We start from the raw sequence: 25,505 nt of genomic DNA, 5'->3' as shown, positions 1-25,505 counted from the left end.
TTCCTACCTGCACAACTCAACCTCTCAAAATCTTCAAGATTTATCCCTGAAACCCCAGCTTTCTGCAATCACCTTTGTGTGAACTAGGTCCTGACACTTGATTTCTAAATCCTGAAACAAACAAGGTGGCCCTTTCCAGAGGAGGTGGGGCTGAGGGTGAGGAGAATAACAGGGGTTTTGAGAGAATGAAGGAGTCCCAAAATGGGAAGAAAAGTTATAGCTCCAGGGGACTAACTTCACTTTCTCTCTTTCAGATCTCCAAGAGGACAGGTCTGTATGGGATGGAGGAGGGTGTGTGTCCCAGGAGAACCTGCAGGACCCTCAGTGCCAACAGATACAAGTCTTCTATGATACAGGTGAGGCACAGCAGCTCTGGAGATCTGGGAGGAGGCATATTTCTGCTAAAGGAATGGAACAGCCCTCAAAGGCCCCAAAATTCCCTAGATTTTACAGTCTATGACCATATGGCTTCTAGGGCCTTATAAAGATTCTTAAGGGTAGATGGGAAGCAGCCAGAGTCTACGGAAAGGGGATAAAGTATGGCCCAACTCAAACACCCTAGAGGAGGGTTAGAGGAGAGGAAAAGTGAAGAGAATGTACCAGCAACAAATATTTTAAGTTCATTTAAACAATTGATTCTGACACAGAATTTCTCTGAAAAAAAGAGGGAAAAAAGGGCCCATTTAAAGGCAAGGACCCACCTGGACACCTAAGGGACTAGAATATTTTCACAATCACTGACTAAGGTGAAAAAATGTGACAATTTTACAGGGCCTGGAGAGAAAGAATCATATTCTACTGAGAGTAAAAGAGCTGTGGCGATCGTTGAAAATACAGGGGAATCTGTAGGAATATTAAAGCACAACATGGCAGTGTGGATGCCTAGAAGACCTGAAAGGACTCAAACATTTGGGAGACCTCAAACATACCATGTCTCAGGTCACTTGGTGCCTCACTCTATATTAAAAAGAAACATCGAAGATACTACTTACAATGACAAAAACACACCAACTGTGAAGGAGGGAAACAATTGGCAAAGAGCTTCCACTGGCTCCATGTCAAACTCAAGAACTTTTTCAGGCAAGAACATATTAACAGTGTCTCAAGACAGAATCACATCAGCAGCTTCTCCAGATGCAGCCACATCAACAACAACTCCAGACGTGACCACATCAACAACCTGGCCAGGTGCAGGTACATCAAGAGCTTCTACAGATACCACAACATCAACAGTGTTTCCAGAAAACAGACAATTAGCACGATCTCCAAAGGGGAAAATATCAATAGCTTCTACAGAAGAGACCGAAACAGAAGACACTCGAGATGTGAACACATCAACAGAGTCTCCAGACACAAGCACAGAAACAACATCTCCAGACAGGACCACATCAAGAGCTTCTCTAGAGGCAAGCACATCAACAGTTTCTCCAGACATGAGCACATCAACAGTCTCCCCAGACATGAGCAAATCACAAACTTCTCAGGACGAGACCAGATCAACAGTGTCTCCAGACGCGACCAGATCAACAGTGTCTCCAGACGAGAGCACGTCCACAGTGTCTTCAGACACCAGCACATCAACAGCATCTCCAGACATGAGCACATCAACAGTTTCGCCAGACATGAGCAAATCACAAACTTCTCAGGACGAGACCAGATCAACAGTGTCTCTAGACGCGACCAGATCAACAGTGTCTCCAGAAGAGAGCACGTCCACAGTGTCTTCAGACACCAGCACATCAACAGCATCTCCAGACAGGACCACATCAATCGCGTCTCCAGAGGTGACCGCATCAACAGCTTCTCCAGATGCGAACACATCAACAGAGTCTCCAGACACAAGCACAGAAACAACATCTCCAGAAAGGACCACATCAAGAGCTTTTCTAGATGCGAGCAAATCAACAGGGTCTCCAGACATGAGCACATCAATAGTCTCCCCAGACATGAGGAAATCACCAACTTCTCAGGACGTGACCAGTTCAACAGTGTCTCCAGACGTGACCACATCAATAGTGTCTTCAGACACCAGCACATCCACAGCATCTCCAGACAGGACCACCTCAATAGCGTCTCCAGAGGTGACCGCATCAACAGCTTCTCCAGATGCGAACACATCAACAGAGTCTCCAGACACAAGCACAGATACAACATCTCCAGACAGGACCACATCAAGAGCTTCTCTAGATGCAAGCACATCAACAGTTTCTCCAGACGTGAGCACATCAACAGTCTCTCCAGACATGAGCAAATCACCAACTTCTCAGGACGAGACCAGATCAACAGTGTCTCCAGACGCGACCACATCAATAGTGTCTTCAGACACCAGCACATCAACAGCATCTCCAGACAGGACTTCATCAATAGCGTCTCCAGAGGTGCCCGCATCAACAGCTTCTCCTGATGCAAACACATCAACAGAGTCTCCAGACACAAGCACAGATACAACATCTCCAGACAGGACCACATCAAGAGCCTCTCCAGATGCAGGGACATCAACAGCTTCTCCAGACATGAGCACATCAACAGTTTCGCCAGACATGAGCAAATCACCAACTACTCAGGACGAGACCAGATCAACAGTGTCTCCAGACGCGACGAGATCAACAGTGTCTCCAGACGAGAGCACGTCCACAGTGTCTTCAGACACCAGCACATCAACAGGGTCTCCAGACATGAGCACATCAATAGTTTCGCCAGACATGAGCACATCAACAACTTCTCAGGACGAGACCACATCAACAGTGTCTCCAGACGCGACCAGATCAACAGTGTCTCCAGACGAGAGCACGTCCACAGTGTCTTCAGACACCAGCACATCAACAGCATCTCCAGACAGGACCACATCAATCGCGTCTCCAGAGGTGACCGCATCAACAGCTTCTCCAGGAATGCGAACACATCAACAGAGTCCCCAGACACAAGCACAGAAAGCAACATCTCCAGACAGGACCACATCAAGAGCTTCTCTAGGAGGCAAGCACATCACAGTTTCTCCAGACATGAGGCACATCAACAGTCTCCCAGAACATGAGCAAATCACCAACTTCTCAGGACGAGACCAGATCAACAGTGCTCCAGACGCGACCAGATCAACAGTGTCTCCAGACGAGAGCACGTCCACAGTGTCTTCAGACACCAGCACATCAACTCATCTCCAGAACAGGACCCCCTCAATACGTCGCCAGAGGTTGACTGCACAACAGCTTCTCCACATGCGAACATATCAAACACGTCTCCAGACACAAGCACAGAAACAACAACTCCAACGACCACATCAAGAGCGTCTCTAGATGCAAGCACATCAACATGTCTCCAGACATGAGCACATCACAATGCACTTCTCCAGAGACCACATCAATCACTTCTCCAGACATGACCACATCAACATGTCTCCAGACGGACCAATCACATCTCTCCAGACACGACCACATCAACAGCATCTCCATGACCACATCACAGAGCTCTCCAGATGCAGCACATCAACACTTCTCCAGATGCGAGCACATCAACAGGTTTCCAGTGGACCACAGTCAAGCGTGTCTCCAGACGGGACACATCAACAGCTGGTCTCCAGACACAGCACATCAACAGCGTCTCCAGACAGACCACATCAACAGTGTCTCCAGGACGACTACATCAACAGTCTCAGAGGGACCACATCAACAGCCTGCCAGATGCAAGCACATCAACAGCTTCTCAGACATAGCACATCACATGTCTCCAGACATGACACATCACAGCTTCTCCAGTGGACACACATCACCATCTCCAGATGTGACCACATCAAGCTTGCATGTCCATCAGCCAAGTGAGCACATCAACAGCTTCCCATCAACAGCCTGGCCAGATGCAAGCACATCAACAGCTTCTCCGACAAGATCACATCAACAGCCTCTCCAGACTTCACCACATCAACAGTGCCTCCAGACAGGACCACATAAACAGTGTCTTCCAGATACCAGCACCTCAACAGCTTCTCCAGATATGAGCCACATCAACAGAGTCTCCAGACCGGGAGCCGACATCCACAGCCTGCCGATGCAAGGCAATCAACAGCTTGTCTCCAGACATGATCACATCAACAGCTTCACCAGATGCGACCACATCACCAGTTTTCTCCAGATGTGACCACAACTGCACTGGCCTAGAGCAAGCCACGTCAACAGCTTCTCCAGACAGGACCACACTAACAGGTCTCCAGACACCAAACCATCAACAACATCTCCAGACATGACCACATCAGAGCATCTCCAGATGTAAGCACATCAACAACTTCTCCAGACTTGACACAATCAAAAGTGTCTCAGACCGGACCACATTTACAGTGTTTCCAGACACCAGTACATCAACAGCCTGGCCAGATGGGAGCACATCAACATCTTCTCCAGACAGGACCACATTCACAGTGTCTCCAGACACCAGCACATCAACAGCTTCTCCAGATATGAGCACATCAACAGTGTCTCCAGACATGACCACATCAGCATTGTCTCCAGACGGGACCACATCAGCAGCTTCTCCAGACACGACCACATCAACCGCTTCTCCAGACGTGACCACATCAACAGCATCTCCAGACGGGACCACATCAACAGCCTCGCCAGATGTGAGCACATCAACAGCTTCTCCAGACATGAGCACATCAACAGTGTCTCCAGATGGGACCACATCAGCAGCTTCTCCAGACGGGACCACATCAACAATGTCTCCAGACACGAGCACATCAACAGCTTCTCCAGACGTGAGCACATCAACAGTGTCTCCAGACATGACCACATCAACATTGTCTCCAGACGGGACCACATCAGCAGCTGCTCCAGACACGACCACATCAACCACTTCTCCAGACGTGACCACATCAATAGCGTCTCCAGAGGGGACCACATCAACAGCCTGGCCAGATGCAAGCACATCAACAGCTTCTCCAGACATGAGCACGTCAACAGTGTCTCCAGACATGACCACATCAACAGCTTCTCCAGATGTGACCACATCACCAGCTTCTCCAGATGTGACCACAACTGCCTGGCCAGAAGCGAGCACATCAACAGCTTCTCCAGATGGGACCACATCAACAGTGTCTCCAGACACCAGCACATCAACAACAACTCCAGACATGACCACATCAAGAGCCTCTCCAGATGCAAGCACATCAACAGCTTCTCCAGACTTGACCACATCAACAGTGTCTCCAGACCGAATCACATTAACAGTGTTTCCAGATACCAGCATATCAACAGCTTCTCCCGATATGACCACATCAACAGCCTCTCCAGATGGGACCACATCAACAGCCTGGCCAGATGCAAGCACATCAACAGCTTCTCCAGACATGACCACATCAACAGCTTCTCCAGACTTGACCACATCAACAGTGTCTCCAGACGGGACCACATTAACAGTGTTTCCAGATATGAGCACATCAACAGCTTCTCCAGATGTGAGCACATCAACAACATCTCCAGACAGGACCACATTCACAGTGTCTCCAGACACCAGCACATCAACAGCTTCTCCAGATGAGACCACATCAACAGTGTCTCCAGATGGGACCACATCGACATCGTCTCCAGATGGGACCACATCAACAGCTTCTCCAGACGCGACCACATCAACCACTCCTCCAGATATGACCACATCAACAGCATCTCCAGAAGGGACCTCATCAACAGCCTTGCCAGATGCGAGCACATCAACAGCTTCTCCAGACATGAGCACATCAACAGTGTCTCCAGATGGGACCACATCAGCAGCTTCTCCAGACAGGACCACATCAACAGCCTCTCCAGACACGAGCACATCAACAGCTTCTCCAGATGTGAGCACATCAACAGCTTCTCCAGACAGGACCACATTCACAGTGTCTCCAGACACGAGCACATCAACAGCTTCTACAGATATGACCACATCAACAGTGTCTCCAGATGGGACCACATCGACATCGTCTCCAGATGGGACCACATCAACAGCTTCTCCAGACGCGACCACATCAGCAACTTCTCCAGAGGTGACCACATCAACAGCATCTCCAGAAGGGACCACATCAACTGCCTTGCCAGATGCGAGCACATCAACAGCTTCTCCAGACATGAGCACATCAACAGTGTCTCCAGATGGGACCACATCAGCAGCTTCTCCAGACGCGACCACATCAAGAGCCTCTCCAGACACGAGCACATCAACAGCTTCTCCAGATGTGAGCACATCAACAGTGTCTCCAGACATGACCACATCAGCATTGTCTCCAGACGGGACTACATTAACAGTGTATCCAGACACCAGCACATCAACAGAATCTGTAGTAGGGACCACATCAACTGCCTGGCCAGAAGCAAGCACCTCAACAGCTTCTCCAGACATGAGCACGTCAACAATGTCTCCAGACATGAGCACATCAACAGCTTCTCCAGATGCGACCACATCACCAGCTTCTCCAGATGTGACCACAACTGCCTGGCCAGAAGCAAGCACTTCAACAGCTTCTCCAGACAAGACCACACTAACAGTGTCTCCAGACACCAACCCATCAACAACAACTCCAGACATGACCACATCAACAGCTTCTCCAGACTTGACCACATCAACAGTGTCTCCAGACCAGACCACATTAACAGTGTTTCCAGACACCAGTACATCAACAGCTTCTCCAGATGTGAGCACATCAACATCTTCTCCAGACAGGACCTCATTCACAGTGTCTCCAGACACCAGCACATCAACAGCTTCTCCAGACATGAGCACATCAACAGTGTCTCCAGACATGACCACATCAACATTGTCTCCAGATGGGACCACATCATCATCTGCTCCAGACACGACCACATCAAACACTTCTCCAGACGTGACCACAACAACAGAGTCTCCAGAGGGGACCACATCAGCCGCCTGGCCAGATGCGAGCACATCGACAGGTTTTCCAGTCTTGACCACGTCAATGGTGTCTCCAGATGGGACTACATTAACAGTGTCTCCAGACACCAGCACATCAACAGCGTCTCCAGACAGGACCACATTAACAGTGTCTCCAGACACTAGCACATCAACAGAATCTGTAGTAGGGACCACATCAACAGCCTGGTCAGATGCGAGCACATCAACAGCTTCTCCAGACATGAGCACGTCAACAATGTCTCCAGACATGAGCACATCAACAGCTTCTCCAGATGCGACCACATCAACAGTTTCTCCAGATGTGACCACAACTGCATGGTCAGAAGCAAGCACATCAACAGCTTCTCCAGATGGGACCACATCAACAGTGTCTCCAGACACCAGCACATCAACAACAACTCCAGACATGACCACATCAACAGCCTCTCCAGATGCAAGCACATCAACAGCTTCTCCAGACTTGACCACATCAACAGTGTCTCCAGACAGGACCACATTAACAGTGTTTCCAGATAGCAGCACATCAACAGCTTCTCCAGACATGACCACTTCAACAGCGTCTCCAGAAGGGACCACATCAACAGCCTGGCCAGATGTGAGCACATCAACAGCTTCTCCAGACGTGAGCACATCAACAGTGTCTCCAGACACGAGCACATCAACAGCTTCTCCAGATGCGACCACATCAACAGTGTCTCCAGACGGGACCACATCAGCAGCTTCTCCAGATGTGACCACATCAACAATGTCTCCAGACACGAGCACATCAACAGCTTCTCCAGATGCGACCACATCAACAGTGTCTCCAGACGGGACCACATCAGCAGCTTTTCCAGACATGACCACATCAACAGCTTCTCCAGATGTGACCACATCAACAGAATCTCCCGAGAGTACCACATTAACAGTGTCTCCAGACACCAGCACATCAACAGCTTCTCCAGATGTGACCACATCAACAGTGTCTCCAGATGGGACCACATCAACATCGTCTCCAGATGGGACCACATCAACAGCTTCTCCAGATGCGACCACATCAACCACTCCTCCAGACGTGACCACATTAACAGTGTTTTCAGACATGAGCACATCAACAGCTTCTCCAGATGTGAGCACATCAACAGCTTCTCCAGACAGGACCACATTAACAGTGTCTCCAGACACCAGCACATCAACAGCTTCTCCAGATGCGACAACATCTACAGTGGCTCCAGACGTGACTACTTCAGCTGCTTCTCCAGACATGACCACATCAACTGCCTTGCCAGAAGCGAGCACCTCAACAGCTTCTCCAGACATCACCACATCAACAGTGTTTCCAGATGGGACCACATCATCAGCTTCTCCAGATGCAAGCACATCAACAAAGCCTCCAGATGTGACCACATCAACAGTATCTCCAGACAGGACCACTTCAGCAGCTTCTCCAGATGGGACCACATCAACAGCATCTCCAGACACCAGCACATCAACAACAGCTCCAGACATGACCACATCAACAGCCTGGCCAGATGCGAGCACATCAACAGCTTCTCCAGACACGAGCACATCAACAGCTTCTCCAAACATGACCACATCAACCGTGTCTCCAGTCGGGACCACATCAGCAGCTTCTCCAGATGCGACCACATCAGCAGCTACTCCAGACATGAGCACATCAACAGCGTCCCCAGACGTTACCACATCAACAGTGTCTCCAGATGGGACCACATCAACAACATCTCCGGACGTCACCACATCAATTGCTATTCCAGACGTGACCACATCAACATCCTGGCCAGATGTGAGCACACCAACAGCTTCTCCAGTCATGACCACATCAACAACATCTCCAGACACAAGCACATCAACAGCTTCTCCAGACAGCACGACATCCACAGCTTCTCCAGATGCCACCACATCAACAGTTTCTTCAGTTGCAAGCACATTAACAGTGTCTCCAGATACAGGCACACCAACAGCTTCTCCAGACACCAGCTCATCAATATCTCCAGACAACAGTACATCAACCTTTCCAGCTGCGACCACATCAAGAGATTCCCCATTCATGACCACATCAGCAACTTCATCAGACGCGACCACATCAGCAGCTTCTCCAGACACCAGCACGTCAACAACGTCTCCAGATTCGAGCACATCCACAGCCTCTCCAGAAGCCACTGCATCAACAGTTTCTCCAGATATGAGCACATCAACAGCTTCTCCTGACCCCAGCACAACATCTCCACATGCGAGCACATCAACGACATCTCCAGACATGACCACATCAACAGCCTGGCCAGATGCGAGCACACCAACAGCTTCCCCAGTCATGAGCACATCAACAGCGTCTCCAGACACGAGCACATCAACAACATCTCCAGACACCAGCACATCAACAACATCTCCAGATGTGACCACATCAACGACGTATCCAGTCATGACCACATCAGCAGCCTGGCCGGATGGGAGCACACCAACAGCCTCCCCAGTCGTGACCACATCAACAACGTTTCCAGACACGAGCACATCAATAACATCTCCAGACACCAGCACATCAACAACTTCTCCAGATGCGACCACATCAACGACGTCTCCAGACATGACCACATCAACAGCCTGGCCAGATGCGAGCACACCAACAGCTTCCCCAGTCATGAGCACATCAACAGTGTCTCCAGACACGAGCACATCAACAGCATCTCTAGACACCAGCACATCAACAACTTCTCCAGACGCAACCACATCAACGACGTATCCAGACATGACCACATCAACAGCCTGGCCAGATGCGAGCACATCAACACCTTCCCCAGTCATGACCTCATCAACTGCATCCCCAGACATGAGCACATCAACAGTTTCTCCAGACAGCACCACATCCACAGCTTCTCCAGATGCCACCACATCCACAGCTTCTCCAGATGCAAGCACATCAACCTCTTCTCAAGACGTGACCACATCAACAGCTTCTGCAGACACTAGCACGTCAACATCTCCAGTCGCAAGCACATCTCCAGCCTCTTCAATTGGGAGCACATCTACAACTGCTCCAAACACAAGCATATCAACAGGTTCTCCAGACTCCACCACATCAACTGCTTCTCCAGACTACAGCACATCCACAGCTTCCTCCGACAGGGTCACATCAACCCCTTCTCCAGACAGAACCACATCTCCTGCTCCTCCAGATACTGCCACCACCACCGCAGCTCTCACAGAGAGTAGCCCATCGCCAACACCTTCAGCTGACTCTACCTCAACCGCAACAGCTTCTCCAGGTATGACCACATTCCCAGCTTTTGTTGAGAGTTCCACCACCAGTTCATCTGTCACAGAGAGTATTCCACCCCCAACACTACCAGCTGAGAGCACCTCAGCAGGCTCAGTTTCTCCAGTGACTGATACATCCACCACTTTTACATTGAGTGGTACCACTTTGTCTTCTTATACAGGAGCTGAGACTTCTACAACCTCTGTTGGTAGTGTCACCACCACTCCAGCTTCCACAATAAGTAGCCCACAGACAATACCATCTGCAACAACTTCTGCCTCCTCCACATCTGTGACTCCTGTGGTTGTCACCACAAGGACTCAGTCCACCTCTACCTCCAGGACAACACTTACCACGCAGAGCTCGACCACTGCCCCTACATCTACTACTCCAGCAACCACACCATGTAAGTAATATTTTGTATTTGCTTTTTGAAGCCTACATATGTTTTCAATCTGTCCCTGTGGGCTTCTTAGACCTTTATCCTAATTCTTATTTTGTTCTTACTTGTTTCCTTTGGATCAATTGTCCTCAGTGCAGTCACATTTTCTCTGATCTCTGTCCTGCCCACTGATTCTTGAACTAGGTCCATTTTATCATACAACATACTTCATCTCTCTTTGCCTGGACAGCTTGAGTCCCCAGCAGAGTGTCTGCACACTCCATATCTTCCTTTTATATTCTGTGAAGCTCTGTCCCATCATGTGTTATATCCTATAATCTCATGAACTTCCTATATTTCATTTGGATTATGTGTCCTTTTAGTGGTTTATCTCATTGATTTTGCTCATGCTTAAATGTTAAGGTTTTTTGGTTTTTGTTTTGGTTTTTGTTATTGTTGTTGTCAATAGTACTCATATATGTCTTTGGCAACTATCTCTCTGCTACCATTCATTTATTTTGTTTTTTCTTATTTTCTGTGCATCCACCATAGAAGCCAAAGAAGTTTTTTTTTTTTATTTAAAGATTTAATTTATTTATTTATCAGAGTCACACACAGAGAGAGGCAGAGACATAGTCAGAGGTAGAGAAAAGCCGGCTCCCTGCAAGGAGGGAGCCCAATGCTGGACTCAATCCCCAGATTCTGGGGTCACGCCCTGAGCCAAAGACAGACACTCAACCACTGAGCCACCCAAGTTTTCCAAGCAGATTTATTTTTATCAGCTCTGAGCTCTGCCTCTATGCCCTTGAATATTTCTGTATCCTTATGCCTCCCTGTCTTTTTTCTGTCTCTGGAACTTCCACCCAGTTCTTTTTGCTCTGGATAAAATGAGACTGCCCCACTCCATGCCTACCATTATAATATAGTGTCATTATGTAATATATAATATACAATATATATTATACAATATACTATTATACTTGTGAGATTGATTATCAGTGAGAGAGGATATTTGGCATTAAGATAAATGTACTAGTTAAAATACTTAAAGACATTTATTGGTTTAGATAAACTATAGATATGCCTAGAGACATATGATCTGTGTTTTCCAGGATAGTGCCCTACCCTATCCTCTCTTGAATTGAGGAAGATGAAGGGAAGTTCTTCAGCATTTGGCTACCGCATTTCATCAGCGCTTTGTGAATTCTTCCTCTGGAGGTTTTTTTTTTGCCTGGCTTTTATTTTATGTGGCTTTGTTCTTTGGTTTCTCTCCAATGTGGCATTGTCTAGTTGAACTCTGATTCTCAGACAGAGGTGCTGAGCATCTTTAGGGGGAGGTCTGGAACTTGTGTCCCTAGGAAGTCCCACAGGTGTCTTGCAGTAAATGCATGACCACCAGGCCCACAGCTGATATTGGTCAGCTTTCTGAAGGCAGATAGCCTCCCTTCATCTTCCTCTTATTCCCTGGAGGTTGGCTTTCCCTGTAGACCTTTGGGCAACAGGTGACACATCCCAGTGGGTGCTTTTGCTGCTTCATACAAGCTTGTGCTCATCACTTAGATCAGGTCTGGACATCTTCAGTAACACACAACACAGAGAGAAAAAGAGAGAGAGAGAGAGAGAGAGAGAGAGAGAGAGAGAGGCTGATTTAGGATTTATGGATCTTTCTTGTGCCCAGGACACCACTCTTGACTCAACTCTTTCACTCTTTCTGAATGTCTTGAACCAAAGGCCTGTAACCAGAGGCTGTGTGATGTGATGGGTGTGGCCTATGCACTCTGAAACTGGTAGGAGAGGAGTAGACTGGGAGGAAGAGGTGGGGCAGGGTTTCCTAGAGTATGTGCATATCTCATGTGCCTAGCTAGACAAACCTTACCTGGAATACAAGTCTGTGCATGAACAGCTCTTTTCAAGAAAAGCCAAAGGGAACAGAGATCTCACTTTTCCAAATAGATTGGCATAGATATTGAGAGTTGTTTGTAACCATCTTCTGTCTAAATGAAGTTTACATTCCTCCCTCAAACTCTACATCCCAGAAAATAAAGAGGAATCATGAATAGTCACCATGACAACAATTTCCAGTATGAGCTCTCCTGAAGCAGGTGTTGCAGAGATAATTACATACTCATTCACAGGCCTGCTATAACCTAGATTGGTCAAGTTCTTCTGGGTACTCTTAGTTTCTGTTTTTTCTTTTCTCTTCCTCAGCCTTGCCTGTGTTGTCCCTCACCCCTGACAATACTAGATTTTCCATTCCTTGCTCTTCAGGGCTAAAGTAAATCATACTGGAATACTCTAAGACCAGGTCAAGTCCAGCATCCACATGGATCATTGGGCAGGTCTCTTAGCCTCTTTCCACCTCACTTGTCCCATCCATAAAATAGGGATGACACTAACTGTCCTGCCTATTCCAGGGTCTCATGAGAGTATCAAATTAGACAGTATCTGTGAAAATGTGTTGCAAGCTGTAAAGTGTTATGCAAATATGTGTGGGTAAGTGGGGCTTTGTCCTTTTCAGTGGACTGCAAAAATGAAGGAACGTGGAATGGGCAGGTCTGTGTTTGCCCCAACGGCTTCCAAGGAGACCAGTGCCAGTACGAGGTCATGACCTGCAAGAATGGAGGCTACTGGGATGGGATTAAGTGTGTGTGCGTTGGCCTCTTCCAAGGGCCAAAGTGCGAGGATGTGGTCCCGAGCATTGAGATAGGTGAGTAGAACCACAGGGCCCTGCTCTCCCCAATCCTGAGCCCCTATTACTGCCCTCTGCATGCCCAGGAATATGGCCTCTTCTGGGGACAACCATTTAACTCAGTGGTAATAAAGTTGAAACATTAAAAAATGAATAAAGCAGGAAGGTATAGTTTGGAACAAAACATAAATCTGGCATAGAATTTGTATTTTAAAATGCACTTAAGATAAATGAGTGTGTACTGGAGGAGAATACAAAAAGTATGTGAAATTCTCTAAGATAATGTAAGGCCAGAGATCCCCTGGGTTCCATCCCAAAGCCATGAAGAATACAATGTACTCCCCTCCCTCCAGAGGCTCTCTGGTGAGACCTGTGTGGGAGTGGGGGTGGTAGACCTAGCCCACTCCCTTGCTCAGGGCAGAATTGCTGAAGTGTGGGTCTCCTTGGGAAGGAACTTGGGGTGGGAGGCGGGCTCTGTTCTCAGTAAGTGGTGCTTCTGTTTGACCCCCTTAGACTCCCCACCAGAGACCGTCTCTGCCCAAGTAGAAATGACTGTGACAGTGACCAGTAGGGAGTTCACCAAAGAGCTAGAAGACCGGAATTCTGTAGAATTCAAGAACTTCAGTGATACATTCACACAAGAGGTGAGCCTGGGAAAGCAAGTCCCTGTCGGTAACTCAGGGAGGAGTCGTTAACTCTAGAGGTGAAGAAAGCAGTTGAGGGCTGTTCTCATGTTTGTGTTTCTCAGCTCACTCCTTTCCTCAGGGTTTGCCAGAGAGCTTGTGAAAAGACAAAGAAAGGTTCCATGAAAGGGCCAGTGGGAGGGCCCCAGGGATAGGGCTGGTCTCTGAGGAGGGACCACCCCATCTGGACAGTGTGCCCCTGCCAGCTCCTCACAGGGAATGGGGGATGCAGCAAGTCCATCCTCTGCCTTCCTGAATTCCTATGGAAAGACCTGGCAGGCTCCACGTTGGGGCGTCTGGGATGACACCGTGACCTCCTTGCCTTTCAGATGGCTCACGTTTATCGCGAAATCCCTGAGTATCAAGGGGTCAACATCACAAGGCTGTCGTGAGTATCTGGGGATCCTGGAAAGAAAGTATTTGGAGTGGAAACAATAATCATAAAGACAACTGTAACTCTGCCCCTGTATGAGTTTGCCAGGGCTGTCAACAAAATACCCCAGACTGGGTGGCTCAAGCAACAGATATTTATTTCTCAGGTTCTGGAGGCTGGAAGTCTAAGATCGAGGTGTTCAGTAGGTTTGGTTTCTTCTGAGTCTTTCTTTGGCTTGCAGACAATTGCCTCCTTCCTGGGTCCTCACACAGTTTTCCTCTGTTCAAGCACATCCTTGGTGTGTCTTTGTGTGACCAAATTTCCTCCTCTCTTTTTTTTTTTAAGTTCTTATTTATTTTTATAGCAATCTCTACACTCAACATGGGGCTTGAATTCAAAACCCAAGGTCAGGAGTCACATGTTTTTCCAGCTGAGCCAGCCAGGTGCCAGCCCACATTTCCTCTTCTCATAAGGACACCACTCAGATTGGGTTAGGGCCCACCCAACAGGCTCATTTTAACTTAAGCACATGTGTAGAGGCCCTATCCTCAAATAAAGAGATACTGGGGGTTAGGGCTTCAACATATGAATTTGGGGGAACACAGTTAAGCTTATAACACCCTCTCAACAATTATAGTCTTACATATATTTTCCAATTTGGAAGCTCATAACCACCCTGTGAGTGAGGCCGGCAGGATTATTCCCATTGCACAGAAAAAGAAACAGATTCCTAGAGACAGGCATTGAGTTGCCTAAGGGGTCATTTATGGAGTGGTAGATCCAAGACTCAAACAGAAATCCTCTTATGCTGGAGACACCGACACATGAGAATACCTGGAGGATACAGTTTGTGTGGTGGACATCCCGTTTGTCTTCAGAGATGAAGCCAAATAACTTAGCTTGGGAGGCAACCGCAGGGAAAATGTGTCCAAGTCCCGACCTGGCTGGTATTCACTCCCACTCACCTCTTACAGGACTCTGCTCCCACAGAATCTTGGCCCTGCTATCAACCTCAACTGTTTGAAAACCTTAGAATGGTACTGACCAATGAGGTTTACAGGAGTTGCCCAGCCTCTCCTGGTCCGTGAAGGAGATATCTCTCTCATGGTTTACAGTCATGATAATCTTCAAAAGAAATTTGCAACCAGTAGAAAGAAAGTTGAACAAAATCACAGGGGAAAAATGTATCTTTCAGCCTCTGTTTTTCTTCCTCTCCCAGTTATGTCAAACCAAAACCTTCTCTCTTGAACAAGAGAGGCCACCAGCTGGGCTTGTCATGTCCTCTTCTTGTGGTCTGTGAGTAGGTGCCTGGTGTCTGCCCTTCAGCAGTTTAGCTCCCCTGGAAGAGGAAACCATTTTTCTTTCTGGCCCTAAAACTTCTTCTCCAGGTTTAGCGTGTGCTGACCCCCACAGAGTTCTCTTCCCCCCTGGGGATGAATCATAAACCAAGGTCACTTTCTCTCATGTTTTCCAAGCAGAGCGGAGCAGGTCTGCCAGCATAATTCCTCTGTTTCTCATAAAAAAAGATTGTTTTTAGGATCAATAAAGAGATATGGGGGAGGGCTTCAACAGTAGAATTGGGGGAGACAGTAAGGCTATAACAACCCCCTCAAGCCAATTAGTACTTGATCATACTCTTATACCAATGAGGAATGCTTAAATAAACCACCCATCTGATGTGAGGTCGCATTATTCACTATTGGCCAGAAAAGAAGACAGATGCCTTGAGACGGCATGAGTTGCTGAGGGGCATTTATGGAGTGGTATCATCCAAGCTTGAACAGGAAATCCTCGGGAACCAACCCGACACATGAGGAATACCTGGGGAACATGTGTGGTCAAATCCGGCTTTGGGCAGTTCAGAGATGAAGCCAACTACTTAGCTTGGGAGGCACCAGGGAAAAGCCGTGTTCCTCCATCAGACATGGCTGGAAATGATGGAGTCAGGGAGATGCCTGAGGCCACCACCACCTTGGGTTTCTTTTCTTTCTCTTTTTAAAAGATTTTAGGCATTTATTCATGAGAGACACAGAGAGAGAGGTAGAGACACAGGTAGAGGTAGAAGTAAGCTCCTTGCAGGGAGCCGGATGCAGGACTCGATCCCAGGACCCTGGGATCATGCCCTGAGCCGAAGGCAGATGCTCAACCACTGAGTCACCCAGGCATCCTACCATGTGGGGTTCTTGAGATCAACGTGTCCTTATTTTGAAAGATGACCTTGAGCTAAAAGATCCCCTGGTGCCCTCTAACTCATTAATCTACAGGTTATTTGAATTCCACTGTTCTATATTTTACATATTATGAGTATAATTATTATATAATTATTATCTCATATAACTCTATTATTCTGTATTATACTATTCTTTATCTTGTTCAGAAATATTGGCCCCCCAATCTTCTATTTATGTTTAAGCCTATGAATATAGTACTAAGGAGAAAGCAAGGGGAAAAGAGTGCTTTTGGCTTCCTTTATTTAGGAATCCTGAATTGTGAGCATGGGAAGGCTGGACTTGTTGCTGTATTTTTATATCCAGAAAGTACTTGTTCCTGGGGTGCAAATGATCCCTACACCTATGTCAGGAGAGAAGTAATTTGCATTCTAGAATAAGAGCTCATTGACTTCCAGGCATTTCTGATTTTGTTTTACATACACAGAAGATGGGCTGCTCTAGGGATTTGGAGCTAGAGAAGAGAAAAGGAAGCAAATGGAAGCTGTGAGCTTGTCTGAAGCCATGTTCTCTTGATGGCTTTGCCCCTGCCTTTTCCTAGGTCCTAAGGAAGCTAGGAAGGGAAGAGATGATTGGCTAGAATTTTAACCTTTTAGGTGTCAAAGACTTGTTTGAGAATTGACAACAGTGTATGTGAGTTGAAAATACATACATATGAGCTTCTATGCATACTCTTAGAAGGCTCACAGGCCTTCTGCAGCCCTCCATTTAGCAATTCACAAGTCCTGTAAGCGTCTGGTGTCCTCCTACCTCTTAAAGACATCTTGCCAGCAGCTATCCAGTCTCCTGCTGATTGCATCTAATGACATCTTGATGATGATCTTCCGTGGTCCCATCCCTCTATCCATCTTTGCCCTTGAGCCTTCCCTAAGACTTCCACACAGGGAAGAAAATTATCTTAGGCCTAGAGCCTAAGTTTCAAGACAGTTATCTTAGGCCCAAGTTGTGATATGTGCCCGAAGGGGAAGTGCCTAGCACTGTGCCTGGAATTAGCTTTCATCCAGGGAACACTGGGTCATCATTTCAACCATCCTCCCCCAGCTCTGCCTTCCCATGGGAGCAAAGAGGGCATGTCTTGCCTAGGAAAACGGGTTGAAGTGAGCACTTGAGACCTAGGAGGATACTCACAGACATCTTTTTCTCTCCTCAGTGCTGGCAGTATTGTGGTAGAACATGAAATTATCCTGAAGACCAAGTTCACCCCAGAATACAAGGATGTTTTGAATAAGGTCACCCAGAAGGTGACGGAAAAAATCCAGAATGTAACCAAACACCAAATAACCATAAATAATACCTGCCCAGGTAAATTCCTAGGCTTCTGGGGGGGGGGTGTTGAAGGGGTCCTCAAGGAATCTTTAAGCTTTGTGTCATCCCTGGAGGGGGGGAGGGGAAAAGGCAGGTGTACATGCAGGCTAAATCCTGTGGGACTAGTGGGAAAATGAGAATAAGCATGGCTTGTTATGAGGAGCCTATTCTTCTGAATATAATGAGTAGTGTGGGAATCTTGGCAAAGATGCATATGGGAGAAGAAGACATGGGGAAGGCACAGGGCACTTGGAGGGTCATTGTTCTGGAGAGCTGGGCATGAGGCTGCCATTACCGTCTGCAGGAATCGGGTTCCTTCTACCCCTCACCACATCCCACTCCCCACTCCCCTATCCCTACTAAACAAATTTGTTTTAAGGGGCTCTATGTGTCTCCTTTCACAGCTCTACTGTGTTACAACACGACTGCCACCAAGGTGCAAAACGTTACGGTTACCCAATATGACCCTGAAAGTAGGTGACTGGGGTTCCAGGGAGGGCAGAGGGAGGTAGACAATGTACCTGGCTACCTGGTCACTGCAATTCCTCCATGCCCCACAGAGGAATGCAAAGAGAAGGCTGGGAAAGATTATGCTGCCTACTTCTTTGTGGAGTACAAGGATCAGAAACCAAACTGCATCAACCGTTGCATGCCAGGCTTCAACAGCACCATGAACTGTAACTTTGGGAAGTGCCAGCTAGACCACAGTGGCCTTCGGTGCTAGTGAGTGTCCCACCCCAGCCTGGCTCTTCTCCCTCCCCATTGGGAAACCCACACTTCAAGACTCTGTCAAAAGGCCAAGGTCATCGAGTGGGTCCTGGCCTCTCTTGAATACAAAGGACACAAGTAGCCAGAATCCCAAGGCCAGATCCAGCATGGGCCTCAGTAGCTTTCCTCCCCTCCCCTGGGTTTGTGTAGTGAGACTAAGGACTGGGCCAAGCTCTGAAAAAGCAGAAGGAAAGCCCCAGCTTCTGGAAATTCCCAGATAGGGAGGACAGGGCCTTGCTTCCAGGGGAAGACTATACCATACCTTCTCAAGAGGAGGGTGGAAAGCCTATAAAAGCTGAGTCACAGGCATTGCCTACTGAAACTAAACCAAAGACAGACCAGGGAGAAGGAGTCACACATACCCAAAGACCTGAGTAAATATTCTGGTTCTGGGAAGGTTTCCTGAACAAGGATTTCACAGGCTGGTATGGGGAGGAGAGGAACAGGGCTTAGAAAGGGTTTCTCCAGGGAGGAGAGGGAGCTTCAGAGGTAGAGTGTGTGCTGGGGATCTGGGATGAGGATTTGCTTTTCCTGATGGAAAGGGAGACTGAGAGCGTGATGGTTAGTTGTGGATAAAAAAGGTTGGGGTCTTAACTTCTTGGGTACAGCCCAGGGCAAAGCCCAAATTGGGCCAACTGCTCTATATCCTGGGCTACAAAACCTAAAAGTACTGGGCTGAGTATTGGGTCTCTCTCTTAGGCCCACGTCATGGAAGCTGGACTTTAACTCTGTCCCCTCAGGGCTCCTCGTTCCACACCTTAGCAATGTTATCTTTACCCTCTCCTCATTAAGCTCCCATGGAATCAGGGCCGGATCTGAGGCAGGCAGACTGTGAGTGTTTGCTACCCCTGACTCAGAATGCTCCCTCTCCCCATCTGCCCTTTCTGTCCATCTCAGCTGCCTGAGCACAGACACTGACTGGTACAGCGGGGAAACCTGTGAATTCAGTACCAAGAAGAGCCTGGTGTACGGGCTTGTGGGAGCAGCTGGTGCCACAGTGCTACTCATCCTTGTTGTTCTCTTGATGTTTGCGCTCCGTTCCAAGAAAGAGGTGAAACGGTGAGTCACTGCTGCCACCTTCTCCCCCCCCCCCCCCCCCCGCCCCCGTGGGCCTCTAGCTCCTCCTCTTTTTCAAATGCTTCTGCCTTCAATCATTCATCCTCAGGGTGGACAGTGGGAGAACTGAAAGCAGGGATGGAACCAGTCCCCAAATTCTGGTTCCCTGCTCATAATGGGAATCTCTCTGGTGTTTTTTCAATAGGCAAAAGTCTAGAGTGACGGAGTTGTACAAATGGCATGAAGAAGATGGAGGACCAACACCTGGAACCTTCCGAAACATTGGTTTTGATATGTATGAAGGTACTGGAAGTCCTTAGTGGACTCAAAATGTCTCAAAGGGTGTACATGGGAGGTACATGGAAGGACTTCATGGAGCAAAGAGGACAGTGTTTCCATCTCTAAAACCTTGGGTTCTGTATCTGTACTCCTATTTCTACCACTGGCTCCTGCAAAGCCCTCAATGAGGTGTAAGCATGGGCACAGCATAACTAGACCATTGAAGGGCATGAGTTACTTGATGGTCTACATTTCTGCAGAACACAAACCTGCCTATGTGGCCACAGATAGACACGTAGGGGTGGGCTGAGCTCACTGATAGATGAGTTATAGCCCAGTCAAGTGATTAATTCCATATTTTGCCAGGTTAAATGTACATGTTAAAATTTCTACAGATCAAGTCTTTACATTCCAAAGAAGGGAAAAATGGAAGGAGGGAAACATTTTAGTCAATTCATAAAAAAGCAAGAAAGGGGGAACAGATGATGAGGAAAGGGATGACAAATAGGAAGCACTAAATAAAATGGTAGAAAATAATCTACTATCTTATCAACAACAAATATAAGCAGATTAAATACTCCAGCTAAGGATGACTGGGTGACAGGCACTGAGGGGGGGCACTTGATAGGATGAGCATGGGGTGTTATACCATATGTTGGCAAATCAAAATTCAATAAAAAAAACATATATATATATATAAAATACTCCAGCTAAAAAAATATAATACTCCACCTAAAATAAAAATAAAAATATATATAATACTCCAGCTAAAAGAGGGAATTAAAAAAATCTAGCTATTTTTTGTAAATGAAAGGTATCAACATTAAAAGTCATTCCATTTGGGGCACCTGACTGGCTCAATCAATAGAGCCCCTGGTTGTAAGTTCAAGCCCTGTGTTGGGTGTAAACATTACTTAAAAAGAAAATCTTTATTGATGGGATGAGCACTGGGTGTTATACTATATGTTGGCAAATTGAATATTTATTTATTTATTTATTTATTTATTTATTTATTTATTTTTAAGGTGTTATTTATTTATTCATGAGAGATACAGAGAGAGAGGCAGAGACATAGGCAGAGGAAGAAGCAGGCTCCATGCAGAGACCCCAATGTGGGACTCAATCCCAGGTCTCCAGGATCATGCCCTGAGCTGAAGACAGATGCTCAACAGCTGAGCTACCCAGGCATCCTGGCAAATTGAATTTAAATAAAATATTTTAAAAACAAACAAAAAAATAAATTTTTTAGAAAAAAATTTTAAAGATCATTCCATTTAACCAAGGTTTGGTAAACTTTTTCTACAAAGGGCCAGATAGCATATTTTGGGCTTTTGTGGACAATATGATTTCTATCACAATTACTCAATCCTGTTGATGTAGCATGAAAACAGCCATAGACAATATGTAAATGAATAAGTGTGGTTGTGTCCGATAAAACTGTTTTGACCCTTATAAATGTAAAAAAAGAAAGAGAGAAAGAAAAAATTCTTAGCTTGTGAGGCATATACAAATAGGCATCAGATGCACAGGCCATATTTGTCAACTTCTAGATTGAGCCAGAAGTGAGTCACAGATGCCCTCTATTGCCAGTCCTACTAATTATTGTCCTGGGTGTCCCTAAAAGTAATAGAATTTATCAATTTGCAAGAGATAAGATCATTTGCATGTCTATGCATCAACAACAGGTCATTTTTTTCCTCTCATAATTTTTTTTGTTCTATTACTTTTTAAAATAAATTTATTTTTTATTGGTGTTCAATTTGCCAACATACAGAATAACACCCAGTGCTCATCCGTCAAGTGCCCCCCTCAGTGACCGTCACCCATTCACCCCCACCCCCCGCCCTCCTCCCCTTCCACCACCCCTAGTTCATTTCCCAGAGTTAGGAGTCTTTATGTTCTGTCTCCCTTCCTGATATTTCCCACACATTTCTACTCCCTTCCCCTCTATTCCCTTTCACTATTATTTATATTCCCCAAATGAATGAGACCATATAATGTTTGTCCTTCCCCGATTGACTTATTTCACTCAGCATAATACCCTCCAGTTCCATCCTTGTTGAAGCAAATGGTGGGTATTTGTCGTTTCTAATGGCTGAGGAATATTCCATTGTATACATGAACCACATCTTCTTTATCCATTCATCTTTCGATGGACACCGAGGCTCCTTCCACAGTTTGGCTATTGTGGACATTGCTGCTATAAACATCGGGGTGCAGGTGTCTCGGCATTTCATTGCATCTGAATCTTTGGGGTAAATCCCCAACAGTGCAATTGCTGGGTCGTAGGGCAGGTCTATTTTTAACTCTTTGAGGAACCTCCACACAGTTTTCCAGAGTGGCTGCACCATTTCACATTCCCACCAACAGTGTAAGAGGGTCCTTATACAGCAACAAATATATACAGTACAAATATATATCCAATAAAAGATATTGAGTTTTCAGTGGAAAAATGATAAAACTTTATTTAAAAACATTGTAGAAAAAAAAAAACATTGTAGAAACCCTAAGCAAAGGAAAAGCCCTATGTCCATGAATTAGGGCATCAATACACCAAATCCATCAAATAGCCCCCCAATCCAAGGGGGGCTAATCCTAATCCTAATGGACTTTTCACAAATTTGAGACGCTGCCTGCCAAGAGATGGTGGTTTTTCTTTGTTGAACTTTTTAAATGTGATTTTCCACATCTTCCAAGAACCAACCAAACCATTTGCTGAGGTCTGGCAATTTAGGTAGGCTGTCATGTTTGCGATGACTTTCAGTTTCCTAGGAAGGGAGGGGATACACCCCTCATCTTGCAGTGGGTGGGATTAGAGGGATAGATGGGAGCTTGTCTTTCTAACTAGCTGCTTCCATGGGGCTTTCTTCTCATCTAGATCAAGATGATTCCATCCACTTGGACTCCATTTATAATAACTTCCAGCCCTCCCTGGACCACATAGACTCTGAAACAAAGGTAAGAAAGGCATGGATGAAGTGCTCACCTCCTCCTTTCCTGAGACCCTATATCCCCTCCTACCATGGTAAGATCTTCAGAAAAGCAAAGTAATGTTTATGGTTTGTTAGTCTCGGTGACATCTAGGTCTACATTGCTGGGAAATGAACATAATTTGGGGTGGCAGCAGATGGAGAAGGAACTAAGCAACATGGTGGAATCTACCTTACCCTAGATCCCTGAAGCTCCAGGCTCAGAGATTTCTTTCCACTTTAAGTATGTGCTTGATGGCCAATTTATTTAGTTGTTTTAACTCTCAAACCACATAAAAGTCAAAAATAGTGTCCTAAATACCCTGCCTAGATCAACAATGTTTAACATGTTGCTACATTTTCATTATATAGCATAGTATGTATGTATATGATATGCATACTCATCAAATTTTGCTGAACCATTTGGAAGTCAGTTGCAAACATTATGACATTTAATTCCTAAACATTTCAGTAAACATCCCCAAATACCATTAGCATTCCCGATAAATTTATGATAATTCTATAATATTATCAATATCCGTTTTTCCAATGAATCCAAGAACACACCTCTTTACTAGTTTTTTCAAATATGAAAAAATTTCACTTACTGACTTTTGTGTCTCATTAGTCTTTTTTTAAATTTTTTTTAAAATTTTTTTATGATAGTCATCAGAGAGAGAGAGAGAGAGAGAGGCAGAGACATAGGCAGAGGGAGAAGCAGGCTCCATGCACTGGGAGCCCGACGTGGGATTCGATCCCGGGTCTCCAGGATCGCGCCCTGGGCCAAAGGCAGGCGCCAAACCGCTGTGCTACCCAGGGATCCCTCATTAGTCTTTTTAATCTAGAACTGATTCCTACCTTTAAAATATATTGATTTTTTTAAGAGTCTAGGATAATTGTCTTAAGGAATGTCCCACATTTTGAGTGTATCTAATTATTTTCTCATGGTGTTCTTTAACTTGTCCCTTGACCCTTTGTACTTCCTATAAACTGGCAGTCAGGCCTAGGGGCTTGATTAGACCCAGCTTAGACATTTTTGTTAAGCATATGTCAGGCCTCACCTCAGAAGGTACATAATGTCATGATGTCCCACTGTAACTGAGGGCAAGATTGGTCATGGGCAAGGGGTGACCCTTCATTGATTGGTACCTTGATTTTCTTTCAACTGGATGGATGTTCAAGGGCAGAAGAAATGCTCTTAAAGTATTCACACTTCAGAAGTGTAATTGGCTTCAGGCACTGTACTCCCTAGGGAAATCCTTGGGGCAAAGATAAACTCCCTAGCTAGAATACCTTTAAAACTGCTTAAGTTGTGGGTAAGTAGGGGAGATCGTTGGTTTGTATTAGACTCTAGGTTATAGGGTAAGTTCTAAGCTGAGCACTTCCCCAGACCCAAGACTCTTATGTTTCCAAATCCCATTTTCCTTATAAACCTAGCCTTCACCTGGTTCAATCTCTCTTTCCAGATCAAAATTCAGAGGCCCCAGGTGATGATGACATCGATTTAAGGCAAAGGCAGTTTCATGTGGAGCTGTGGGGTCTGGGAATGAAGAGAATTTACTTTGGCTAAGCCTGGTGGAACTTTCCCCATTGAGAGCATTCCATGGAACCTGATGAAAAACAGAACCTATACGAAGAAAGAAGAGAGAGACCAGAGTGCTGGGAAACTCAAATAGAAACACCATGGAAACTCTCATGGGCTTGTCATGATCCCAGGCAAGGCGCTCCTGTTCAAACAGGGAAGTTCTTCCTCCCGCCTGCCCTGCTTCAGCACCAAGGAGAGCGTCCAACAGTGGCTAGCACTACAACTTAAGACTGAACTTTACATTATACAAAGCCTCTTGTAAGATTTCTTGCACTTCACTTTCATGAAAAGCACGTTTTAAACAATTCAGCATTTCCTTTTAATATATAGGATTATTACTATTTTTAATGTTCTAATATTTATCTATAGGTCCTGATTTTTTATTAGTCAATATAATAATATATATTTCTAATGGCTAAAAACAACAAAAGCAAATTCATTAAATTTTTCATGGTTCCTAGTCTTTTTTTCAGCCGATACCCTATACTAGCTCCTGTTTCTCACCTGCCAGTCTCTCTCATCTCCTCTCCCTCAGGATGTAGGGTCTAATGAATTTGGCCTCGAGATGAAAAGAGAAAATTTGCAGCCAATAAGGGTGCCAGCATCACTTGCTGGCCACTGAAGATGCCACAAGGCAGGACTCACATATACTCCCATGATACTGGGACTCTCAACTGAGAAAGAACCAAGTTCCCCTTCTGGAAATGGGCTCATGTTTCTTCCCAGAGTCTTGGGTTTTATTTCCAGCTTTCTCATCAATTCCCTGTGTTAAATCTGGGAAAAGTCATTTTTGACAACTTGGATTCAAGATTTTCCTTCTGCTGAGTAAAGACTAGATTATTGCTAAGGCCCCTTTAATTGCTGTCATTTTTAACATGTAGGATACTTTATTACAATTCCTGCCATGCAGCTCAAGATTCATTTTGTTCTGGAAGGTGTCACACACAAGCTACCCCATTTAAAACTTAACCTAAAAACAGAGCCTAGGCTCTGCTGCCCCCTCATGATCACTTGGAGCATCTGCAGGGATCGGTCAGCTCA

At 46.1% G+C, this 25,505-nt stretch overlaps 1 protein-coding gene across 1 annotated transcript; it reads left to right on the top strand.

Moving 5' to 3' along the window:
* The first annotated feature begins 8,346 nt into the window (after window positions 1–8,346).
* On the top strand, window positions 8,347–25,274 carry MUC17 (mucin 17, cell surface associated). The gene is made up of 12 exons (XM_041748509.1): window positions 8,347–10,154; window positions 10,329–10,553; window positions 13,048–13,236; window positions 13,732–13,862; window positions 14,231–14,289; window positions 17,653–17,804; window positions 18,212–18,280; window positions 18,368–18,530; window positions 19,473–19,634; window positions 19,837–19,934; window positions 22,789–22,868; window positions 24,346–25,274. Exons 1-12 carry the CDS (start codon window positions 8,381–8,383, stop codon window positions 24,385–24,387), a joined length of 3,144 nt encoding a protein of 1,047 aa, XP_041604443.1. The 5' UTR covers window positions 8,347–8,380; the 3' UTR covers window positions 24,388–25,274.
* The last annotated feature ends 231 nt before the right edge of the window (window positions 25,275–25,505 follow it).

The sequence above is a fragment of the Vulpes lagopus genome, chromosome 3 (genome assembly GCF_018345385.1).
Source record: "Vulpes lagopus strain Blue_001 chromosome 3, ASM1834538v1, whole genome shotgun sequence".
Lineage (NCBI taxonomy): Eukaryota > Metazoa > Chordata > Mammalia > Carnivora > Canidae > Vulpes > Vulpes lagopus.
This window is presented reverse-complemented; position numbering and strand designations above follow the sequence as displayed.